At 39.5% G+C, this 19,792-nt stretch overlaps 3 protein-coding genes and 1 non-coding gene across 4 annotated transcripts; 2 read left to right on the top strand and 2 right to left on the bottom strand.

Annotated features, from left to right (window-relative positions):
- Window positions 1–292: 292 nt before the first annotated feature.
- Window positions 293–1,819, top strand: LOC137740277 (UPF0481 protein At3g47200-like). Its single transcript, XM_068480129.1, has one exon. The coding sequence runs from the start codon at window positions 293–295 to the stop codon at window positions 1,775–1,777; it is 1,485 nt and encodes a 494-aa protein (XP_068336230.1). The 3' UTR covers window positions 1,778–1,819.
- A 6,368-nt stretch (window positions 1,820–8,187) lies between these two features.
- LOC137740188 (pentatricopeptide repeat-containing protein At4g21300-like) lies at window positions 8,188–12,177 on the bottom strand. Its single transcript, XM_068480014.1, has 2 exons — window positions 9,243–12,177; window positions 8,188–8,599 (listed from the first exon to the last, which is right to left on the bottom strand). Exon 1 carries the CDS (start codon window positions 11,841–11,843, stop codon window positions 9,321–9,323), a length of 2,523 nt encoding a protein of 840 aa, XP_068336115.1. The 5' UTR covers window positions 11,844–12,177; the 3' UTR covers window positions 8,188–8,599; window positions 9,243–9,320.
- Window positions 12,178–13,704: 1,527 nt separating this feature from the next.
- On the bottom strand, window positions 13,705–13,786 carry TRNAS-GCU (transfer RNA serine (anticodon GCU)). Its single transcript has one exon. It is a non-coding gene; the product is annotated as a tRNA-Ser (tRNA).
- A 103-nt stretch (window positions 13,787–13,889) lies between these two features.
- On the top strand, window positions 13,890–16,875 carry LOC137740888 (uncharacterized). The gene is made up of 4 exons (XM_068480693.1): window positions 13,890–14,148; window positions 14,332–14,490; window positions 15,025–15,243; window positions 15,897–16,875. Exons 1-4 carry the CDS (start codon window positions 13,918–13,920, stop codon window positions 16,236–16,238), a joined length of 951 nt encoding a protein of 316 aa, XP_068336794.1. The 5' UTR covers window positions 13,890–13,917; the 3' UTR covers window positions 16,239–16,875.
- The last annotated feature ends 2,917 nt before the right edge of the window (window positions 16,876–19,792 follow it).

Below are 19,792 nucleotides of genomic sequence, written 5' to 3'. Positions count from 1 at the left end.
AAAGATTACGCAGGAACTCGACCAAACTGAATTTTATGGCGAGTTTTCCAAATTTCGGCAACAAGAATATTCCTAGAATATTTTATGGAATTTCTATATTCCTTGCGATAACTTTTTCGGGTTTTGACCAGAACTCATTCTAAACTAATTTTGATGTCCCGAATCCATTTTTACATCTGTTTAGTGAAATTTTGAAATTTTAATGTAGTTCAGCTGGAATTTTAATTTTTGTTCTGGTTAATATATAATACTAAAGTAGGTGAGTCACGTTTGAAGCTGGAAAGAGTTGACAATGACAGATTCAGCTGGTGAGAGCAATGCAAACGGTGACCACTCCACAATTCAAGTAAGAGAGGACGGAGAGAGATCTGAGAGAGAAATAAGTCATGCGGGTAACCAAATTTTGAGCGGAAACGAAGAAAATGAAGACTCTGTAATACAAGTAAGAGAGGGCGGAGAGAGATCTGAGGGAGAAACAAGTCATGCGGGTAACCAAACTTTGAGCGGAAACGAAGAAGATGAAGACGAAAGTTTTGCGTCCCAGATCAAAACAGAGCTTTCCGTGAAACGTCCTGAACTAAATCCTACTTGCATATTTAGGGTCCCTAAGAAACTTGTCAGGGACAATGAAAATGTTTTTGTCCCACAAATGGTTTCAATCGGGCCTTATCACCACGGAAATAAAAAGTTGCAACACATGGAACAAATTAAGCAATGGTATTTGCAAGGCCTCCTCGACCGCAAACCAACTCCAGACACCAGTTTGGTGAAGTTGGTCAAAGAAATTAGAAGCAGAGAAGAGTTCCTTCGTAGCTGCTATGACGAAAAGCTTGATCTGAATAGCTATGAGTTTGTGAAAATGATGGTGGTCGATGGTTGCTTTATTATACGGTTCCTCCGCATGGATAATGCGTTTGAAGATCCTGGTATTGATGATCCTGTTTTCAGTGTGCCGGGGGTGTATTCGGCAGTTAAAAAGGACTTGTTGCTGCTTGAAAACCAGCTTCCGTGGAAAGTTGTCGACTGTTTATTCAACCTCACAGCAAAACCAGGAGATCCTTCTCTGCATAAATTTAATATTAGCATGTCTCGGCTCTCATATTTCTTCATTAGGCCTCATCCCACTGAGACGAGGGAAATCAGACATTTTCTTGACCAACTAAGAGATTTGCTTGTTGGATCATCACCGTTGAGTACAGACCATCATGATTATTGGACTCCTATTCCCCCAGTGACACATCTTGAGGAAATTGGAGTCAAATTTCTTGTATCCGATGAGAAAGTTCCGTTAAACATGACCTTCAACAGGGAAAATGGAGTGATGGAAATTCCACGTACGATAATTGAAGTCCAGACAGAATCTGTCTACAGAAACCTCATAGCCTACGAACAGTGTTCAGCGAGGCACCATGAATGTCGCATTTTGTCTTATGCCATGATCTTCAACCACCTTATCAAGTCTACCAAAGATTTAGACTCTCTCATTCACAAACAAATTATATACACCGAGTTGAGCAAGGAGGACACTGTTAGTTTGTTCAACAGGCTTTGCAATGACACTGAACGCATCTCCTTCTTTTACTCTCAACTCACCTGGCAAGTGAATGAATATTATGAAAAACGTTGGCTAAGGCATTGGCTTGCAAGGATCAAGAACGATTATCTCTACAATCCATCATCAATCTGGTCACTTTCAAATGCGATCATCATTGTTCTCATTCTTACTGCCACTCAAACCGTATATAGTGTTCTCGCCTACTACAAGCAGAAGTCATAACCTTCCAATCGGTCAATGTTCGCCCAAGGGCCTAAAAATGAACAAGACTTTCCTAACTGCAGGCAAAGTTATGAAATAATCACCCTTTTGAGTTTGTATATATTTGCTTATTTTCTATATAAAATAAAGCAGTGATGTAATTGATTATTTTTATGTGTGAAAGTACTACACAATTTGGAACTATCTGGCCATTTATTGTTTTCAACTTTTGGATAATTTGTAAAAGTATTTGGTATTCATTTTATGATCATTCAACACTTCATTTTTTGGGAAATTTATGTAGTTTGATAATTGGTAATACTGTAAGGACAAAATTGGTTCTTACACGATAAATTGGGTGTCAATATAAGAGCATGTGCAATTTCAAAAGGATAAGACTACAAAACCCTAGAGCAAGTTAGGAAGAAAATCTCTGCAGTCTGCATTCCATGATGCAGACTCTGGATCATCGACAAATGATTGTGTTTATTCTTCCTAGTAATTTCTAAGCAGTAGATTCGAAGATAATGTAAAGAATAAAAAAATTATGAAGGGTCATTACTTGGCAGGAGTTGGCGTGGTTTCTGAGTGTTGCTCACCCTCTGGTTCAGCAGGAGCCTCTGGTTTTGATGAGCCAGGAGTACAATTCACAGTAACATCTTTGGCAGGTGAAACAGATGCCCTTGCAGCTGCAGTTCCAGCCGCAGTTGGTGAATTCCATTCTTCACATCCTTTCTTTCCTTTGCATCCTTTCCTCCTTCCATGGCATCCTTTCCTCCCTCTGCATCTTTTGCATCCTTTTCATCCTTTGTATCCTTTCCATCTTTTCCTCCCTTTGCATCCTTGCCATCTTTGGCAGGTGGGGGCGGCACATGTGTGGCAGAGGCTTCTGTTTCAGCTTCAGGAAAATATACTGCATCCCTTGAAAGATCAGTCGGTTTACCAGGTTTTGGGCCCTGGATGACAACAATTGACGGCTTCTTGTCAGGATCTTTCTTCCCTCTCTTCTTCTCAATATTAGGAACCTCACAAAGAATCAGCTTCGCTATTGCATTCCAGTAATGTTTGTCAGCTTCTTTGTGGAATTTCTGTTGGTTGGCCAGGTACAGCTGCACAGAAAGTTAAATTCACGTCTTGGATTTGAAGCACTGATGATGATCGTAGAATGCATGCATGTACAAGCAAGCAAGCGAGAGGGAGGGAGGGTGAGAGAATTAGGATTACGGAAGAGGTAGAACATTGAAGCCTACAGGTCATATCAAAATATTTCAATGCGTTAAACAGTGCATATGAAAAAGTGAAAAGAAAATATGACATAATATTTACACACATTTATTTTGTTTGGTTAACCAGCTAACGACGTCTAGTTTCTATCCAGTGAAGCAGAAGTGAATCTTAGGTTCCTTTTAAAGACTAGAGGAGACATTGCAATCCATCCATCTTATATGATGGTCAGTGACTTGCCATTGATTCCCATAGCAACGACTGGAATTAGCTAACGAAGAAATTCAAACGGGAAAGACGAAAAAACTAATGCAATGATTCAGTCAAGATCTAAGCTGATTTTCCCCATTTCAAATTCACACACACAAACACAAAACTGAGACATAGCAAATGCGATTTACAGGCATAACCCGATTACCAAATACAAGGACAAATCTCGACATCATTAATTCAGACCCCAAAAACGTAATGAACACAGAATCACAGATACAGAAATCAAATTAAACTGGATGCTATTAAGCCCCTGAATCCCATGCATGCACATTGCACAACATTATTAACACAGAATTTAAATCCAACTTAATCAAATCATTAATGTAATCGTGTTAAAATTAGTCGCTATTTTGTAAGTAAATAACTTCAATTCAAAATTCCAATCTTTAATAATAATAGATTACAAGCCAACAAATTAGGATCTGAGCTCACCGACGCCACTCATGGCGAGCAAGGCCTTCCTCTCGCATCTCCTCGGGCGGCGGCAGCAACGGCTCACTAGAGGCGAAAATGTCCCCATCATCATCATCGCCGCCACCCGCCTACGCCATTGTCCTCAGGCACCGCCGAATCAAAAGACTACACGAATTCCGGGTTAGGGGTGGAAATGCCGAAGCTGTAGACCTCGGGGGACTGCAGCTGCAGATCAATGTTGGGGTTGTTGTACCCACGGGGGAGAACAACGAGTGGAGGGGAGGGGAAGGATCGACAGAGGAGGAGAAGTCGTGGTGGTGGGTGGGAGGGTTGAACGACAAGTCGTAGTTTTGGGAAGGGAGGCCGGGGTCGTAGCCCATGTAGGCATCGTCGTCGAAGGGCCGGCCGGTAGGGGAGTTGCAGCGGGGGTCGTGGGATTTGTCTTCGTTGGGGAAGGAGTCGAAGGACGACATGGTTGCGAGGGGAAATGCTGTTGTCGTAGATTAAAAATGAGGATTAGAGAGAGTAAGTAATTGGGTTATGGCCTTAAGCTTGTTTGGATTTAGGGATTTAGGGACTTGGATTTGGATCTGTGGTTGTTACTTCAGTGGTAGGTTAGGAAAGCGATGGAGAAGAGCATGAGGGAGCCAAGACCCAGCCAGTTTTCTTGAAGGTGTAGGGTAGACCAGCACGCCAGCGCTGACAATGGCAATGAAGACGTTGACAAAAGTTTTGGGTGGGAGGAGAGCTTGTTGGTTTTGGAGAAGAGTGGAGTGTCTTTCTCGGGGGAAAGGCGGAAGGGTGTTGGTGGAGGAGCCGGCTTCTTTGTCGAACACCACCCTGGCTGCCGCCACTCTGTGTCGACAAAAAACAAAAAAAATTAAAATTGGACTCATCGACCAATAGGAACCAGCTTGTTTCAAATGGGCAGGGATAGGTCCGGTTTCAAGTTTTATTTTGGATAAATTACAAGAACTACCTCAATTATTGTGTTATTAAAAGTTTAGGTAAATTACACTTTCATACTTCAGGTTTGGAGTCTATTTCAATTCCTTACAACATCTTGAAAACATTTCAATTTCATACCTTAAGTACTATTTTATTTCAAAATAATATATTCGTTACATTTTCCATCCATTGATCCGTTAAGTGCTGACGTGGCTGCCACATTTATGCCACATGGCAAAAAGAATATTTTTTTTTTTTTAAAACCAATATAAAAAAAAAAAAACAAAACAAAACAAAACTTGAAAACGAAGAAACCCACCCCACCCCTCTTCTCCCTCTCAAGCCTCCCAACCACCTCCCTTTCCTCCACTCTCTTCACCTCCCATCCCATCCCACCCCCCCCCCCCCACCTCACCTCCCCCGCAACCCCCCACCCCTACCCCACCTTTTCTTATCTACAACCCCACCCATCCTTAGCAAACCTAATTCCATTCAAACCACCACCAACCAAGCACTAAAAAATTAAAATTTGAATACATACCTCGTTGCCTGAGCCGATCGACGAATCGACGAGCCCACTCGGCAATGCGTCGGGGAGCACTGGGTCCAGGTTTTTTGGGAGGGAGGGGGGAAGGGTTTGGATCTGGTTATGTTTGGGAGGGGGAGTTTTCTGGGTTTGGTTGCAAGTTTTTTTTGGGATTGGGGGGGGGGGGGGGGGGGGGGGGGGGGGGGGGGGGGGGGGGGGGAGGGGGGGTGTTGGATGTTTCTTGGTTTGCTTCTGGCGGGAGTGCGGGGATCATTGCTTCTCTTTCTTTTTTTTTTAAATCAGGTTTTTTTTCTCTCCAAGTTTAAAAAAAATTTTAAAAAAATTATTCTTTTTGCCACGTGGCACACATTTGGCAACCACGTGGTACAAATGTGGCAACCACGTCAGCACTTAACGAATCAATGGATGGAAAATGTAACGGATGTATTATTTTGAAATAAAATAGTATTTAAGGTATGAAATTAAAATGTTTTGAAGATGTTGTAAGGAATTGAAATAGACCCCAAACCTGAGGTGATAAAGTGTAATTTATACGTCGTCTTTAAAAAGTTTCAATGTCATACCTCATCTACAAATTTGTTACAATTTCATACATTCCGTTAGTTGTCTGTCAATTCCTCTGTTAAAATGCTGACTAGACAAGTGACGGGACCCATTTTCTATTAAAAAAATAATTAAATATTAAAATTAAGAAGAAAAAAAAACCAAAAAAATCCAAACCCACACCCCCGCCCCCCCCCCCCCCCCCCCCCCGGAAAATCCCCATTCCCTTCCCATTCGACCCGTTCCCCCCTCCCCCACGCCCCTTAAAACCTTCCTTCCAAACCCAGAACCCCACCCCCACCTCCCCCTCAACCCTCTCTCTCTATCTCTCTCTCCTCACACATTTTCTTCCCCAAAAACAAATCCCAAATCGTGCGGCAAAGGGAGAAAGGGAGGGCGCCGTGAAAGCGAGCCAAAGGCGGTGAGCGCTGAACCCCGACGACACGATCTAAAGGAACTGGATCCGAAGGCTGAGGCCAGCTGCCTCATGCTGCTAATGATGGCTTGGTCGAGCTCGGCGATCTGGACGTGCGAGTGGAAGGAGGGGGATCGCAAGTGCGTGAGGGTGAAGGCTGGGTAGGGTGATGCGGTGACAACGGATGAGGGACTAGATTTCTTCTTTTGGGAGAAAAGGAATTTGAATTTGAGAATTAGGGGAATTTTGTGGGTTTCTGAATTAAATATTAAAATAATTAAAAAAATAAATATTAGAAAATGACAAGTGACGGGGTCCATTTTCTATTAAAAAAATAATTAAATATTAAAATTTAAAAAAAAAAAAAAAACCAAAAAAAAATCCAAACCCATACCAGATCCCTTTCCCCACACCCCTCCCCCTCACCCCCCCCCAGGGGAAAATCCCCATCCCCTTCCCATTCGACTTGTCCCCCCCCCCCATGCCTATTAAAACCTTCCTTCCAAACCCAGAACCCCACCCCACCTCCCTCGCAACTCTCTCTCTCTCTCTCTCTCTCCTCACACATTTTCTTCCCCAAAAGCAAATCCCAAATTGTGTGGCAAAGGGAGAAAGGGAGAGCGCCATGAAAGCGAGCCAAAGGTGGTGAGCCTCGAACCCCAACGACGTGGTCCAGAGGAACCGGATCCGAAGCCTGAGGCCGACTGACTCAGGCTGCTCATGATGGCCTGGTCGAGCTCGACAATCTGGGCGTGCGAGTGGAAGGAAGGGGATCGCGAGTACATGGGGGTGAAGGCTGGGTGGGGTGCTGCGATGGCGACAGATGTGGGACTGGGTTTCTTCTTCTGGGAGAAAAGGGATTTAAATTTGAAAATTGGGGGAATTTGTGGGTTTCTGAATTTTGAAAATTGGGGGAATTTGGGATTTGATTTTTGTTTTGGGGATCTGGTGGGGTGGTTCTGGTGGGGTGGGGGGTTCTGGTTTTGGGTGAGCTGTGTTTTTGGGTTGGGGGGTGGGAGCAGGGAAGAAGATGGCTGAGGTTTTTTTTTTTTTTTTTTAAATAATATTTTTTAAATATTTAATTAATTTTTTAATAAAAAAGGGATCCCGTCACTTGCCACATTAGCATTTTAATGAAGGAATTGACAAACAACTTATGGAAGGTATGAAATTGTAACAAATTCGTAGATGAGGTATGACATTGAAACTTTTTTAAGACAAGGTATGAAACTGTTAATAACCAATAGTTAAGGTAATTCTGTGTAATTTACTCTTTTATTTTCTATTACTTGGTCTGGCCCGCCCCGTTGCATTTTAAAATGAATTATGTCCAGCCCGGCCCAACCCGTGTCAACCCTACCGTAATGAATCATGTTGAGGTGGTTCCATCATCAAATAATTATTCTGAATCCATGTTGAGGTGGTTCCATCATCAAATAGTTATTCAAATGACAATACCCACTTATACATTCCCTTCACTTGCAGGTATATTAAAAAAAAGAATAAGCTACTAAACGTGGATTTTGATAATCATATAACTTAAGCGAATATCGGCGTCTCAAGTATTTAATCTTTCCAGTTGTTGAAGGCTTGAATCTATCAATTGATATTAATCTGGAATCTGGATGGGAAAGCCAAAAGTCTTTCTTTGGTATTTTATCCTAAACCATAGGTGAGACACATACCAGACAGATCTCCATATACACGTTGCTTTGACAGCATAGCTGTAAGCCAATTGATCTTCAGCAACAAAACCCACAACCGTAAATGGATTCTCCAGCAGAACCTTCAAAATAGGGAACCACCACATGGTTGCCCCGCTCCTGCAAAACAAACCGCTGTTTCCACTCTACAAAATCGTGACAATTTCCAGAGATTGTCACATAACACGAAAAGAGGGGTTAACAAAACACAGAAACCAACTTGAAGCTCAAACTGCAAAGCTGAATATGCCCAAAGAAAACAGAAAAAAGGATTCACACCTCAGATTTTCTGCCTATAAAGTAACAGAGTAATAATCTAGAGGGAAAAAAAGTATAGTCTTGTAATTAGTTTTTACAGGAATAAACATAATATATCTGGCCAAGCTGGAACGATTTGTCAACGAAGAAAAATGGGTATATATGATCAAACTGACCACAATGTAAGAAAAAAGCTTGGCCTTGGAAACCAGTGGAGATAAAAACGCACCTTCATAGCTGAGAATATCCTCAAGTAAGCAGCAAAAGGTTCCAAAACCAATTTGTTTAATTATCTTCAAAGTCGAGGCATAATCAAGAGGGGACCTATTATTAGGTAGTTTTTCAGATTTCTAATTTGAGAGTTGAAGCCCTTTTTCCTTCTCTTTTCTAAGGAGACAAGCTTACATGTTATTCCAATTCAATTACCAACTCAATAATGTGCAGTGAACATCTCTTGCCTTCTCGTGTACAGATTAAATGCCCCTATTTGATGGGGCATCAATAATTTGATTTATTTCCTGCACAAAGGTAGGTCCAATAATTTTCAATCCCAAAGCTTCCAAAAAATTATTCCAGATCTATAGCATGATTAAAGAGAAACAACTTTTAGTACACACGCAAAGTTAGATATTCAATTATTCATGACAATAACCATGTTGTAGGAAATTATTATTATTTTCTAAATGATTATTTCTTTTTCTTTAAAAGACTCTGAACAAAATTGCAAGAAAAGGAAACTAAAACAGCAACATACCTTCATAGAAAAATCATTTCATGCTCCTATATATATATATAATGCACGACTATCTGTGTCCTATATAATGCACATAAGAATGTGGAAGACATGAAATGTGTACTTACTCGACTTGTTACTCATGGAAGATTATATTTTTACAAAAGTACAAATTGTGTGGGTGCAATGGCAAATTTCTCAAGAGGCCACCATTCATGGTTTACCTCGCCCAAGCATGTTTAACTTAGTAGTTTTGATAGAAAGAACCTTTTAGTAATTCATTGGCGTGCCTCAAGTAATGCAATAAAGTACATGATAAAAACTTGTTTTATTGATTACAGGTGACAATTGTAGATCTGAGTATGCAAAGAAAATGTTTCCAGAATAAGATATAGCAGAATTCGTTGCCAACAAGGTCCCTGGCTTACCTTACTCACAAGCCAGCAACACATTCCTAATCCTGAAGTAGCCACAATTGTAGGAGAGAAGCTAAAACATTCCAGTAATTATACCCCCAACGTTTGTGGATGCATTGGAAGGTAAGGCCTTGGATTATAACCCTCTTTTCTTAGTTCTAGAAGAAGACTGTTGAGCAATGAATATATCCGAGCAGACTCTGGGTGACTCCCATCTGCTGCAACAAACATATGAGTGTTGTTGTTCACCTCAATCCAACTGTACCCAGGAACCTTTTGAACTTCTCTGTTTTTCATCAGAGTTCGAACCTTAAGCACACTCCCCCATTTTCCAGCATCAGCAAGTACATTTGATAAGAGTATATAATAGCCAGAATTTAGAGGCGCCAATTCAAAAAGATATCTTGATACCTCTTCTGCAAGCTCAACATTGCCATGGAGCCGACATGCTCCAAGCATTGTTCCCCAGACACCAGAATCTGGGGAGAATGGCATGCTCTTTATTGTTTCAAATGCTTCATGTAAATGTCCAGCACGCCCTAACAGATCTACCACGCAAGCATAATGCTCTAACCTAGCTGGGATCCCATATTCCTCAATCATGGAACGGAAGTAGAGAATTCCATCATCAACTGCGCCTGCATGACCACAAGCAGATAATATACCAAGAAAGGTGACATGATCAGGCAAGATCCTATTACCCAACATTTCATGAAATAGAACAAGAGATTCCTTAAGGCGACCGTGATTCCCATAAGCAGAAATGATGCTGTTCCACGAAACTTCATTCTTCTCTTCCATCATGTCAAACACATGGCGAGCAAGATCTAAGTTTCCACATTTGGCATACATGTCTATAAGTGCACTCTCAGCAAACAGATCAGAGCTAAATGCATTTCTAATCATGAAACTATGGATCTCTTTCCCATAATGAAATGCTGGTAAATTTGCACATGCAGATAGCGCAGCTGAAATGCTTACACAGTCATATTTGACACCTCCCATCCCCATTTGACGAAATAGATCAACCGCCTCTTCTGGTTTGCCATTCTGGGAAAAGCTTGTTATCATCGAGTTCCAACAAACAGCATCCCTTTCAGTCAGTCTTTGAAAAACACAATGAGCAAGATCGAGTCTTCCAGATTTTGCATACATGTCTGTAAGGGCACTACCCACATAACACCTCCCATCAAACCCATGCTTGAGGATGTTACCATGCACTTCCTTTCCGAATTTCAGAGCAGCCAAACCAGCACAAGCTGGTAAAACAGTTGCCACTGTTAGAGAATTTGGTCTCATTTTCTGTTTAAGTAACCATCTAAAAATGTCCAATGCATCACTATTCATCCCATTGAGAACAAACCCCGAAATCATAGCTGTGCACATGACAATATCTGTTCTGGTGCTTTGGTTGAAAATTTTGCGCGCCATCTCCACATTCCGACACTTGAAGTATACATCAATAAGTGCACTTTGCAAAAACACATCCAAAGGCACACAGTGCCTTACAATGTAACAGTGAATTTCCTTACCTTGCTTGAGGCTTCCTTGTTCAGCAACAGAAGGTAAAAAACTTGCAAATGTGATTGCATCAGGTTTGACACTTGTAGATATCATGTCCTGAAACAAACGTGAAGCCTCGAGCATGAACCCACTCTGTATATAACCAGATATCATTCCATTCCATGTCACTAAATCAGTTTGAGGCATCATATCAAACAACTTGCGGGCATCAGAGAAGTACTGGCATTTAGAATACATTGCTAACAATGTATTAGCCGCTGGAGAATCCGACTCCAACCCACAAGCAACAACAAGCCCATGAAGTTGAGTACCAAAACCAATCATAGCTTCTGACGCACAAACAGACAAAATGCAAGCGAATGTCACTGCATTTGGCTTAACTTCACTACTTCTCATTTCCAAGAACATTCTAACTGAATTATTTGATTCTCCATTTTTAACATAGCCATGAAGCATAACATTCCATAAAACACAATCTTTGTCAGGCATTTTAACAAACAAGTGCCATGCATCCTGGATACAACCATTGTCCACATACAGTTGAATCAAAGAACTGCCCACAAATATATCAATTCCAAAACCCATAAGCTGGATAGTATCATAGACTGCTTTGCCCAATCTTACATTATTCACACCACCACAAGCTTTAATTACACTCGGAAAAGTGTACTTGTCGGGTGAAACTCCAGAATCCAACATCTTAAAGTAAAACAGCAAGGCATAATCAAAGTAACCCGTGAATGTAAACCCTCTAATCATCCAGTTCCAAGGCAAAGTATATTTCAAATCAAGCTGATAAAACATGTTCTTGGCGTCTATAATGCTCCCACAGAGAAAATACATACCCAGGATCTTTGTACCAACAAGGCTGTTTTTGACAAGTCCGCTGCAAATGACATGTGCATGAACTTGTCTACCTTGCTGGAGAAGAGAATGATCACTACAAGCTTGCACGATTGAAGCAAACTGGCTTGCCAATGCCCCTTCCAAAGTAAGGGAGGTTTTGTAGTTTGTATGTATGGACTTGGACCATTGTGGTGTATTGTGTATGAAATGTTTATAGACTGGACATATAAATCTATTGTACATGTCTTTTGCGTTGTGAGAATCATCTTTGTTTAGAGAGCCTCCGACATATTTTTTTTTATTGTTCTATATACTTGACGAGTGAAGACTACGCAGTTGATACAAAATTCAGCGGAAAGCTTGAGCACCAACAGCCCACCTTTATTGGATTACTTTGATGTGTTCTAGCTGCCTCCCTAGTCGCCACGTACACCAAAAATCCAACTCATGATTGTTGCAAGTTCCTATGTATGTCAGCAGAAGCATGTGAAAAAATTGCACAATGGTGGCATAATATTCTTCTATTACGCTACTTTTCACTATTTGTTACCAATTCACGTAGTAACACTTTTCACAGAGCACCTTCAAAAGCATAAAAAATGGCTCTCAAATACAACAACAACAACAAAGCCTTTTCCCACTAAGTGGGGTTGGCTATATGAATCCTAGAACGCCATTGCGCTCAGTTTTGTGTCATGTCCTCCGTTTGATCCAAGTACTCTAAGTCTTTTCTTAGAGTCTCTCAAATGAAAAACGAAAAAAATAGTTACATTTATTGTAACCAACAAAGAAGCACAGTATAAAGAGATTTGCATTATTTTGAAATTGAGGATTTCCAAAAACACTAATGAAAATAAAAGTAAATAAACAAACAAAAATCTTAAGAGCGCATAATCAAAATTATAGTAAATCCAGGAATAGCACAGCTGAAGAGTAGCATATTTTGAGCTTGCGGCCAAATTTAACCCAACTTTTAACATTCTACATATATATGACTGTAAACTTGAATGTGCAAGAGCCAAAATGGATGAGGTTACAGAAGAACATCTAAGCCTGAAGACATACTTAGATCGGATAATGTAGGACTACAACAAACTTTACATGCAGCTCTATGGCATTCAACAAAAAGAAAACAAATCTGAGGATGCAACTTATAATCATCAAGTTGAGGAACAAATTCACAAATTGAAGCTAAACAGGAGACAGGGATAGAGGCAGGACTCCATAGTGGGATGGGGTGAAACTATAAATTAAGGCCCGTTTGATAATCATTTTAGTTTTAGTTTTTGGTTTTGTCACTTGTCACTAGATACAGAGTGATAGTGGATGGAACAGTGGAGGATGTAGTGTGGTAGGACTTAGGAAGGAGCAGGGAGAAATGCACATGAAATGACATCAGAATGAAAACCTACTTAAAATTGTTTGGTTTTTTATTTTCATATTGCGTATCATTCCATGTGCATTTCTTCCACATCCTTCTCACCACCCTTCCTCTATCCTTATTCATCTTTTCTTCTTCCTTGTATTTCTCCTTCATTTCTAACCATAAAGTGTACTAAAAGCTAAAAACAAAATGGTTATCAAACGGGCCCCTAAGTTTCTTTTTTCCTAGCCAGAAACTAGAAACTGCAGTTCCGTTGTTTCTCTGAAATTTCCCAAGCTTACGGAACCTGTTAAAACAATATGACTTGCCCGAACTGTGGCTGAGCGGATCTTGGATATCGAATAGACCTCCCCCAAAGGTAATTTTAACGCGGCCAACAAGATTCCAGGAACCTAATGCATATATCTTGGATAATAAACGACCTTGGAGGCTTGGACTATTGATAACCAAAATGCGTACGCATACAATGAAAAAAAAAAACACAAAAAATAAAAACAGATGGAAAGAGAAACAAGAAACAAATATGCAAGACATGCAGAAAATTAAATACTAAAGTTGTATCCTTGTCTACATTTATTCAACTATCCAGATATTTGCATTGCAGAATGACCATGTATTGAATTAGTTTGGAATTTGGTTCAACTCTAACATACAGAATCAAGTACAACCAATGCAACTCTAACATACAGAATCAAGTTCAACTCTAACAAAAAATTGAAACGACGCCTGAGAGATTCGAACTCTCGCGGGGAAACCCCATGTACTTAGCAGGCACACGCCTTAACCACTCGGCCAAAGCGTCACTTGTTAATCCCATCTTCATTTTAATTTAAATAAACAAAAACTAGCCGCTAGCCATTTATTATCGGGAATCGGATGCGCTCCGGCGACGAAAACCAGAAAAACCAATAGGTTTGGGGGAAGAGAAACAGAATGATAGAATGTCAGTGGCGACTGTGGCATCCTGCAACTGTATACCCTGCAGCACCTGAAAAACTCATTGGATTTGGAGGACATGTTTCCAATCCCCTAACTTCCTCTCTTTCTCCCCATACCTCTCTCTCTTGCACCAAGTTCAAATCCACCAGCTTCTTATGCAGCTCCAAACATTGTTTCAAGTGCTTTTGTGACAAAACTGAAAGCACCCATGAACCCTCTTCTCGGGTGAATTTCCTTTTCGAGTCTCCGAAATTTAGTATGTTCAGTCAAATGGGGGTGAAATATATGTTTTTGGGTTCATTGTTGCATTGCACCCAAGTTCGAATCCGTTCCATGTAGATTAAAGTAGTTTAGAATATCACTTTATCAAAAACATGAAATATGATTCTTTGTGATTGTAAATTGTAGGGGTTTTCGGCACTGGCAGCAGATGCTCCATGGGACAATGGAACTGTGTGGAGCACTATGGCTTTCTATATGTTCAGTTTGCACATCCCTCTGAGTTTTGGAGGGTTGTCTGTGGTTGCTCATCTGTTGCATGAACCTGTACTTGATCCACAGACAGAGGTGAGCCTGTTCATTTATTTTTTGTTATCATCGTTGAGACGTATTGGCCTTGACAGTATTTGATTCTTGGAAGAATGGGAATTGTGAGGGAAAATTATAGAACATGTTCACGGATTGACACTTGCGTACAGACATATTTGTTAATGAATCATTCGCCTATATGTGTTAGATTGTGATTTACAGGTAAGAGTGCGCAAAAAGCCAGTCAATCTTCTTTCCCTTTTCATGATTTAGCATTTTAGTGTAGATGTAGTCTGTTAGGGGTTGGATGTAAAAGTTGTTCCACTTTCTGCTTTGATATGGATTGGCATATGCTGTGAATAGAGGATGATGAAGATGAACCGCTGCGTAATCAATTAGCTTATCCTTTCCACTGTTTGCATCAAACTATGCTTCATTTTGTTTCAAGGGAGCATGGCTATGAAGGCACATGGAACTGTTTGCAATTCTCAATTTTAAGAAGCTTGACTTTGCATTAGTAAGTATGCAGTTTGCACACTGTCGATTGATCTTTTATTTTTTTTGGTAGTGCAGGCAATATCATTGCTTGGAGCTCAAACTCTAGAGCTCATTGCGGCTCTGCTGCTTCTGCAGAGTACTGCCAAGCCACAATATAAGTTTGTGGATTTCTTCAAAGCTAAAAAACTATCAAAAGAGAGGAGCTGGCTGTTGGCATCTGTCGTAGGATTTGGGTTTCTGTTCATGTTGGTTTTCCTAACTTCCTTACTTGCTGATAGAGTCGTTGGCCCCAAGGTTGGCAGAATAAACTTGTTACTTATCTGCCTTCGTTTTCTGGTTTTTATTATCATATTTAGTGAACCAAAGGTAAGCTTCCCAAAAACAAGACCGCAATCAGAAACCTGGATGCATATATTTTGCTACATGGCCTGATGGCTTGGTAAAAACATGTTTCAGATAATAAGATGTCATAATCTCAGCATTTTTTATGTTGGCTGGTGTTAGGTAGCGGCGAATGATAACAGAAGAATGGATTTAATTGATTCAATGCTCATGATAATAAACAAAATAAGCCAAAGATAACTTTGAAAGATCCTGACAAATATCTTAGCCTAGCTTTCGCTCTACAGCCATCGAAGTATCTTTACTAACTGAATGATCCAGTGGTCCATATTGCTTTTAAACAGTGGCTGAGATTACTCTTTTAATTGGCTTTGGTTTGGTTTTAACTAGTTTGGGTCATATAGGGCTTCTATGATTAGAAATAGGATTTGGTACTAAGTTAAAATGATTTCAAATCTGCATCAGACAAGTCGAATATGTTTCCATTGTCAAATTCTTATTACATCTCATTCATGTTTCTCTAAATGAATAGATCGGTGGTTTAACAATGTTTTGGAAGATGCTGTTCTCTTTCAAGTAACTTATTTTACACCGTGTCGTTGCAGGATATAAACAACCCTGTTCTGAAGGAAATCTTGTTGAGCAGCAACATCTCACAAGCTGCTTGTGTTCTCGTATACTGCATTATCACTCCCGTGCTGGAAGAAACTGTTTACAGAGGATTTTTATTGGCGTCAATTTTGTCCACTACGAAATGGCAGTCTGCAGTTTTGATAAGCTCGGCTATTTTTAGTGCAGCTCACTTATCTGGTGAGAATTCCTTACAGTTGTTCATCATTGGATGTGTACTTGGATGCTCTTATTGTTGGACTGGAAACTTGAGCTGTCCCATCTTAATACATTCTCTGTACAACGCCATGACCCTAATGATAACATTCTTGTCCTGAGCTCTCGCTCAATTTCATAACCCTTGTAATTAACTCACTATATTTGAGAATTTCAGCTTCAAGAACATAAACCGGTACAAAACTCTTCTAAGATTTTGTTTTCCGTACTCTTTTTCTTTTGTCTCTTCAAGATTTAGCGTTCAACTCTTCCAGTCCACTTGTTTATGTTGAATGATTTTGTTGGATATACGCGTCAAGTGTCCAGTATTCCCATCCTGGGCAGGGATCTACGCTCATCGGGAACTGTTGGCCGCTTGGGATCAGCTTCTAAGGTGAAATTCTTTTCTGTTGCAAGTATTTTTCCAACAAGATCGGATTCGCACTCACAAAGATGTTGTACAAGAGGAGCATTCTTGCTTTCTAAACACGACACTATCAACTTCCCTATGTGGTGATGCACAAAGTTGTTATACTATTGCCTTGTATTTGGATATACTACCCTCAGGGCTTTTCTTAATTTTGTAAACCCATTTACTTCCTACATAAACCACTTTTCTTAATTTTTTGAGTTTTTAAAGCATCATGTTCATGGCCTTTTGCTAATGGGGACTAGCAGCTGCTTGTCTAAAAGCTGTAGGTTCCTCAGACTCGCATATCTCAGATAAAGATGACATCAATCAAGTGACGACAGGATTAAGGGGAAACAGAAGCGGGTAGTGTTAGGCAGACCTTTTATTTATATCATATTTTATAAATCATATGACATAGTTGTTGATGATTGAATATTACTTAAATATTGATTAACATGCTTATTTTTTATTAGTGACACATCACATAATTTATAAATTTAATCTAAAAAATTGATCTACCTAATATTACCCGACATCAATAGTCAAGTGACATCCGAAAAGGAAGCTGTATGTCCCCTTATTTTGAAGCTGTTATGATGAAGTTTCAATGGGGCCATGGCCATGGTGATTTCAACAAGTCACAATTATGTTCTGCAACAGAAATGAAGTTTGAAGGAATCATCATATTCTTCTTATCTGTATTTGCCAGCCTCTCTTTTTTTGCACCTTTTTTTTAGCATCCACATTCTGAAATAAATATTATAAAGTTTGTTTTTTTTCAAACCACTGACCTAAAGATAAGATTCTCCACTAATATACTTTATTGGTGTTATAAATAATCAAAAGTTAGAGAGATAACATTTATTAGTGATAAGAACGAAACAGGTGTAAAATATCACACTGTAACTATAACACAAAGGGATGACGAATAAAAGAAGAAGGGATAGATACTGATGTTATTGATCTTTTCTTCTTCTCAATCTATTTTGATATCACACCAAGCGCTCTATTTATAGAGCAACTCCAAACAAGCATAATAATTACATCTTGAAATTTACAGCACACACCTTTTGAAAATACAATCCTCATTCATTTCCGTAGTCAATATTCCTATGTGGGCATTCATTAACCTACAAATATTTTCAACACTTCCCCTTGGATGCTCACATATCAACATCAGTTGCCTCGTTAAAACCTTGCTCGAAAAAACCCAATGAGAAAAAACCATAGCGAACGAAAAAGAGTACAACTTTACCTGGATTGTTGATATAGTGTTAAGTATGCTTATGTTGCCTCGTTAAAACCTTGATAGGAAAAACCCAGTGGGAAAAATCCTGATCGAAGGAAAAAGAGTACAACATGCATGTTTCATGGATGCTCCTCCTAATATGCATCTCCTCCTGATTCCGTATTTTTCAAATTTATCTAATTGGTATGTCGACGTAATCCGATACTTTACACTAACTTCTGAAACGTGCACTTTGGTGAACAGGTCTGCCAGATTTTCATTGGAACGGATTTGTCTGACGTCAATAACTTTAGCCTTCTGAAGCTCATGTGTACTGAAAAACTTTGGAGATAGTGTTTAGTCATATCACCCTTGATGAATCCTTCCTTCATTCAGGCAACACATGCTGCATTATCTTCATGGATGACAGTTGGAGTGTCTATCTTTGAAGGTAGACCATATGAATTCCGGATATGATGGATCACTGATCTTAACCAACAACATTCACAATTTGCTTTATATAAAGCAAGTATTTCTAAGTGATTTGAAGATGTAGCAACTAATGTTTGCTTTGTTGAGTGTCACGAGATTGTTGTATCTCCATTATTGAACACATATCCAGTTTGTGAGCGGGCTTTATGCGGATCAGGAAAAAAAACCAGCATATGCGTATCCAATATGGACCTGGTCATTTGTGGATTTCTTTTAGTAGAATAGACCTATGTCTGTTGTCCCATGAAGATATCGCAATACATTTTTGACTCCCTTCCAATGACAAATTGTTGGAGCATAGCTATGCCTTGCTAACAAGTTAATTGAAAAAGCTATATCTGGTCTAGTACATTGTGCTAAATACAATAAAGCACTTATTGCACTTAAATATGGTACTTCTAGACCAAGGACCAGTTCATCATCTTCTTTTGGACGGAATGAATCTTTCTTAATGTCCAAAGAACAAACGACTATTAGCATGTTGAGTGGATAAGTCTTGTCCATACCAAATCGCTTCAAGATTTTTTCAATGTAAGCTGATTGGTGAACCAAAATTCCACTAGCACAATGCTCGATCTGCAAGCCGAGACAATATTTTGTTTTTCCAAGGTCTTTCATTTCAAATTCGCTTTTCAGATATTCAGCAATTTTATTGAGTTTTTTAGAGGTTCCAACTAGGTTTATATCATCGACATATGCTGCCACTATAGCAAATCCAGAGTTGGATTTCTTAATGAACACACAAGGGTAAATGACATTCTTGGTGTACCCTTATTTGATCAAATACTCACTGATACGATTATACCACATTCGTCCAGATTGTTTCAGCCCATACAACAATCGCCTTAATTTGATTAAGAGCATACCTCATGGTTTGTTAGTTGTTTTAGGCAACTTAAGTCTTTCTGGGACTTTCATATATATGTCAGTATCTAATTCTCCATATAGATATGCGGTGATGACATCTATAAGTTGCATGTCAAGTTTTTTCTGAAACCACTAAACTTATTAAGTAACGAAACGTAATTGCATCCATTACAGGAGAGTATGTCTTATCATAATCAATTCCAGGTCTATGCGAAAAGCCTTATGCAACGAGTCATGCTTTATATCTTGCAATCTCGTTTTTTTCATTTCGCTTTCTTATGATTACCCATTTGTAACCCACGGGGTTTATACCAAGTGGAGTTTGGATTACCGGTCCAAAAACATTTCGCTTTTCCAAGGAATTTAAAAATGTCTGGATTGCATCTTTCCACTTAAGCCAATCTTGTCTCTGTTTGCATTCATCAACAAAGTGTGCTTCAATATCATCACTTAATATGATTTCAATGGCTACTGCAAATGCGAACATGTCGTCGATGATTATTTCATTCTAATCCCACAATTCATTAGTACAAGCATAATTTATGGAGATTTTTTTACTTTCATGTACCTCTGTTTCTTCAGGTACATGTGTCTTATCACGGACATTTTCTTTTTCTGAAAGTACATAATCATGAATTATGGATTTGTCATTCATTTTTTATTCCTGAATGATTTCA

Source organism: Pyrus communis, chromosome 7 (genome assembly GCF_963583255.1).
Source record: "Pyrus communis chromosome 7, drPyrComm1.1, whole genome shotgun sequence".
In the NCBI taxonomy this organism is placed as follows: Eukaryota; Viridiplantae; Streptophyta; class Magnoliopsida; order Rosales; family Rosaceae; genus Pyrus; species Pyrus communis.
This window is presented reverse-complemented; position numbering and strand designations above follow the sequence as displayed.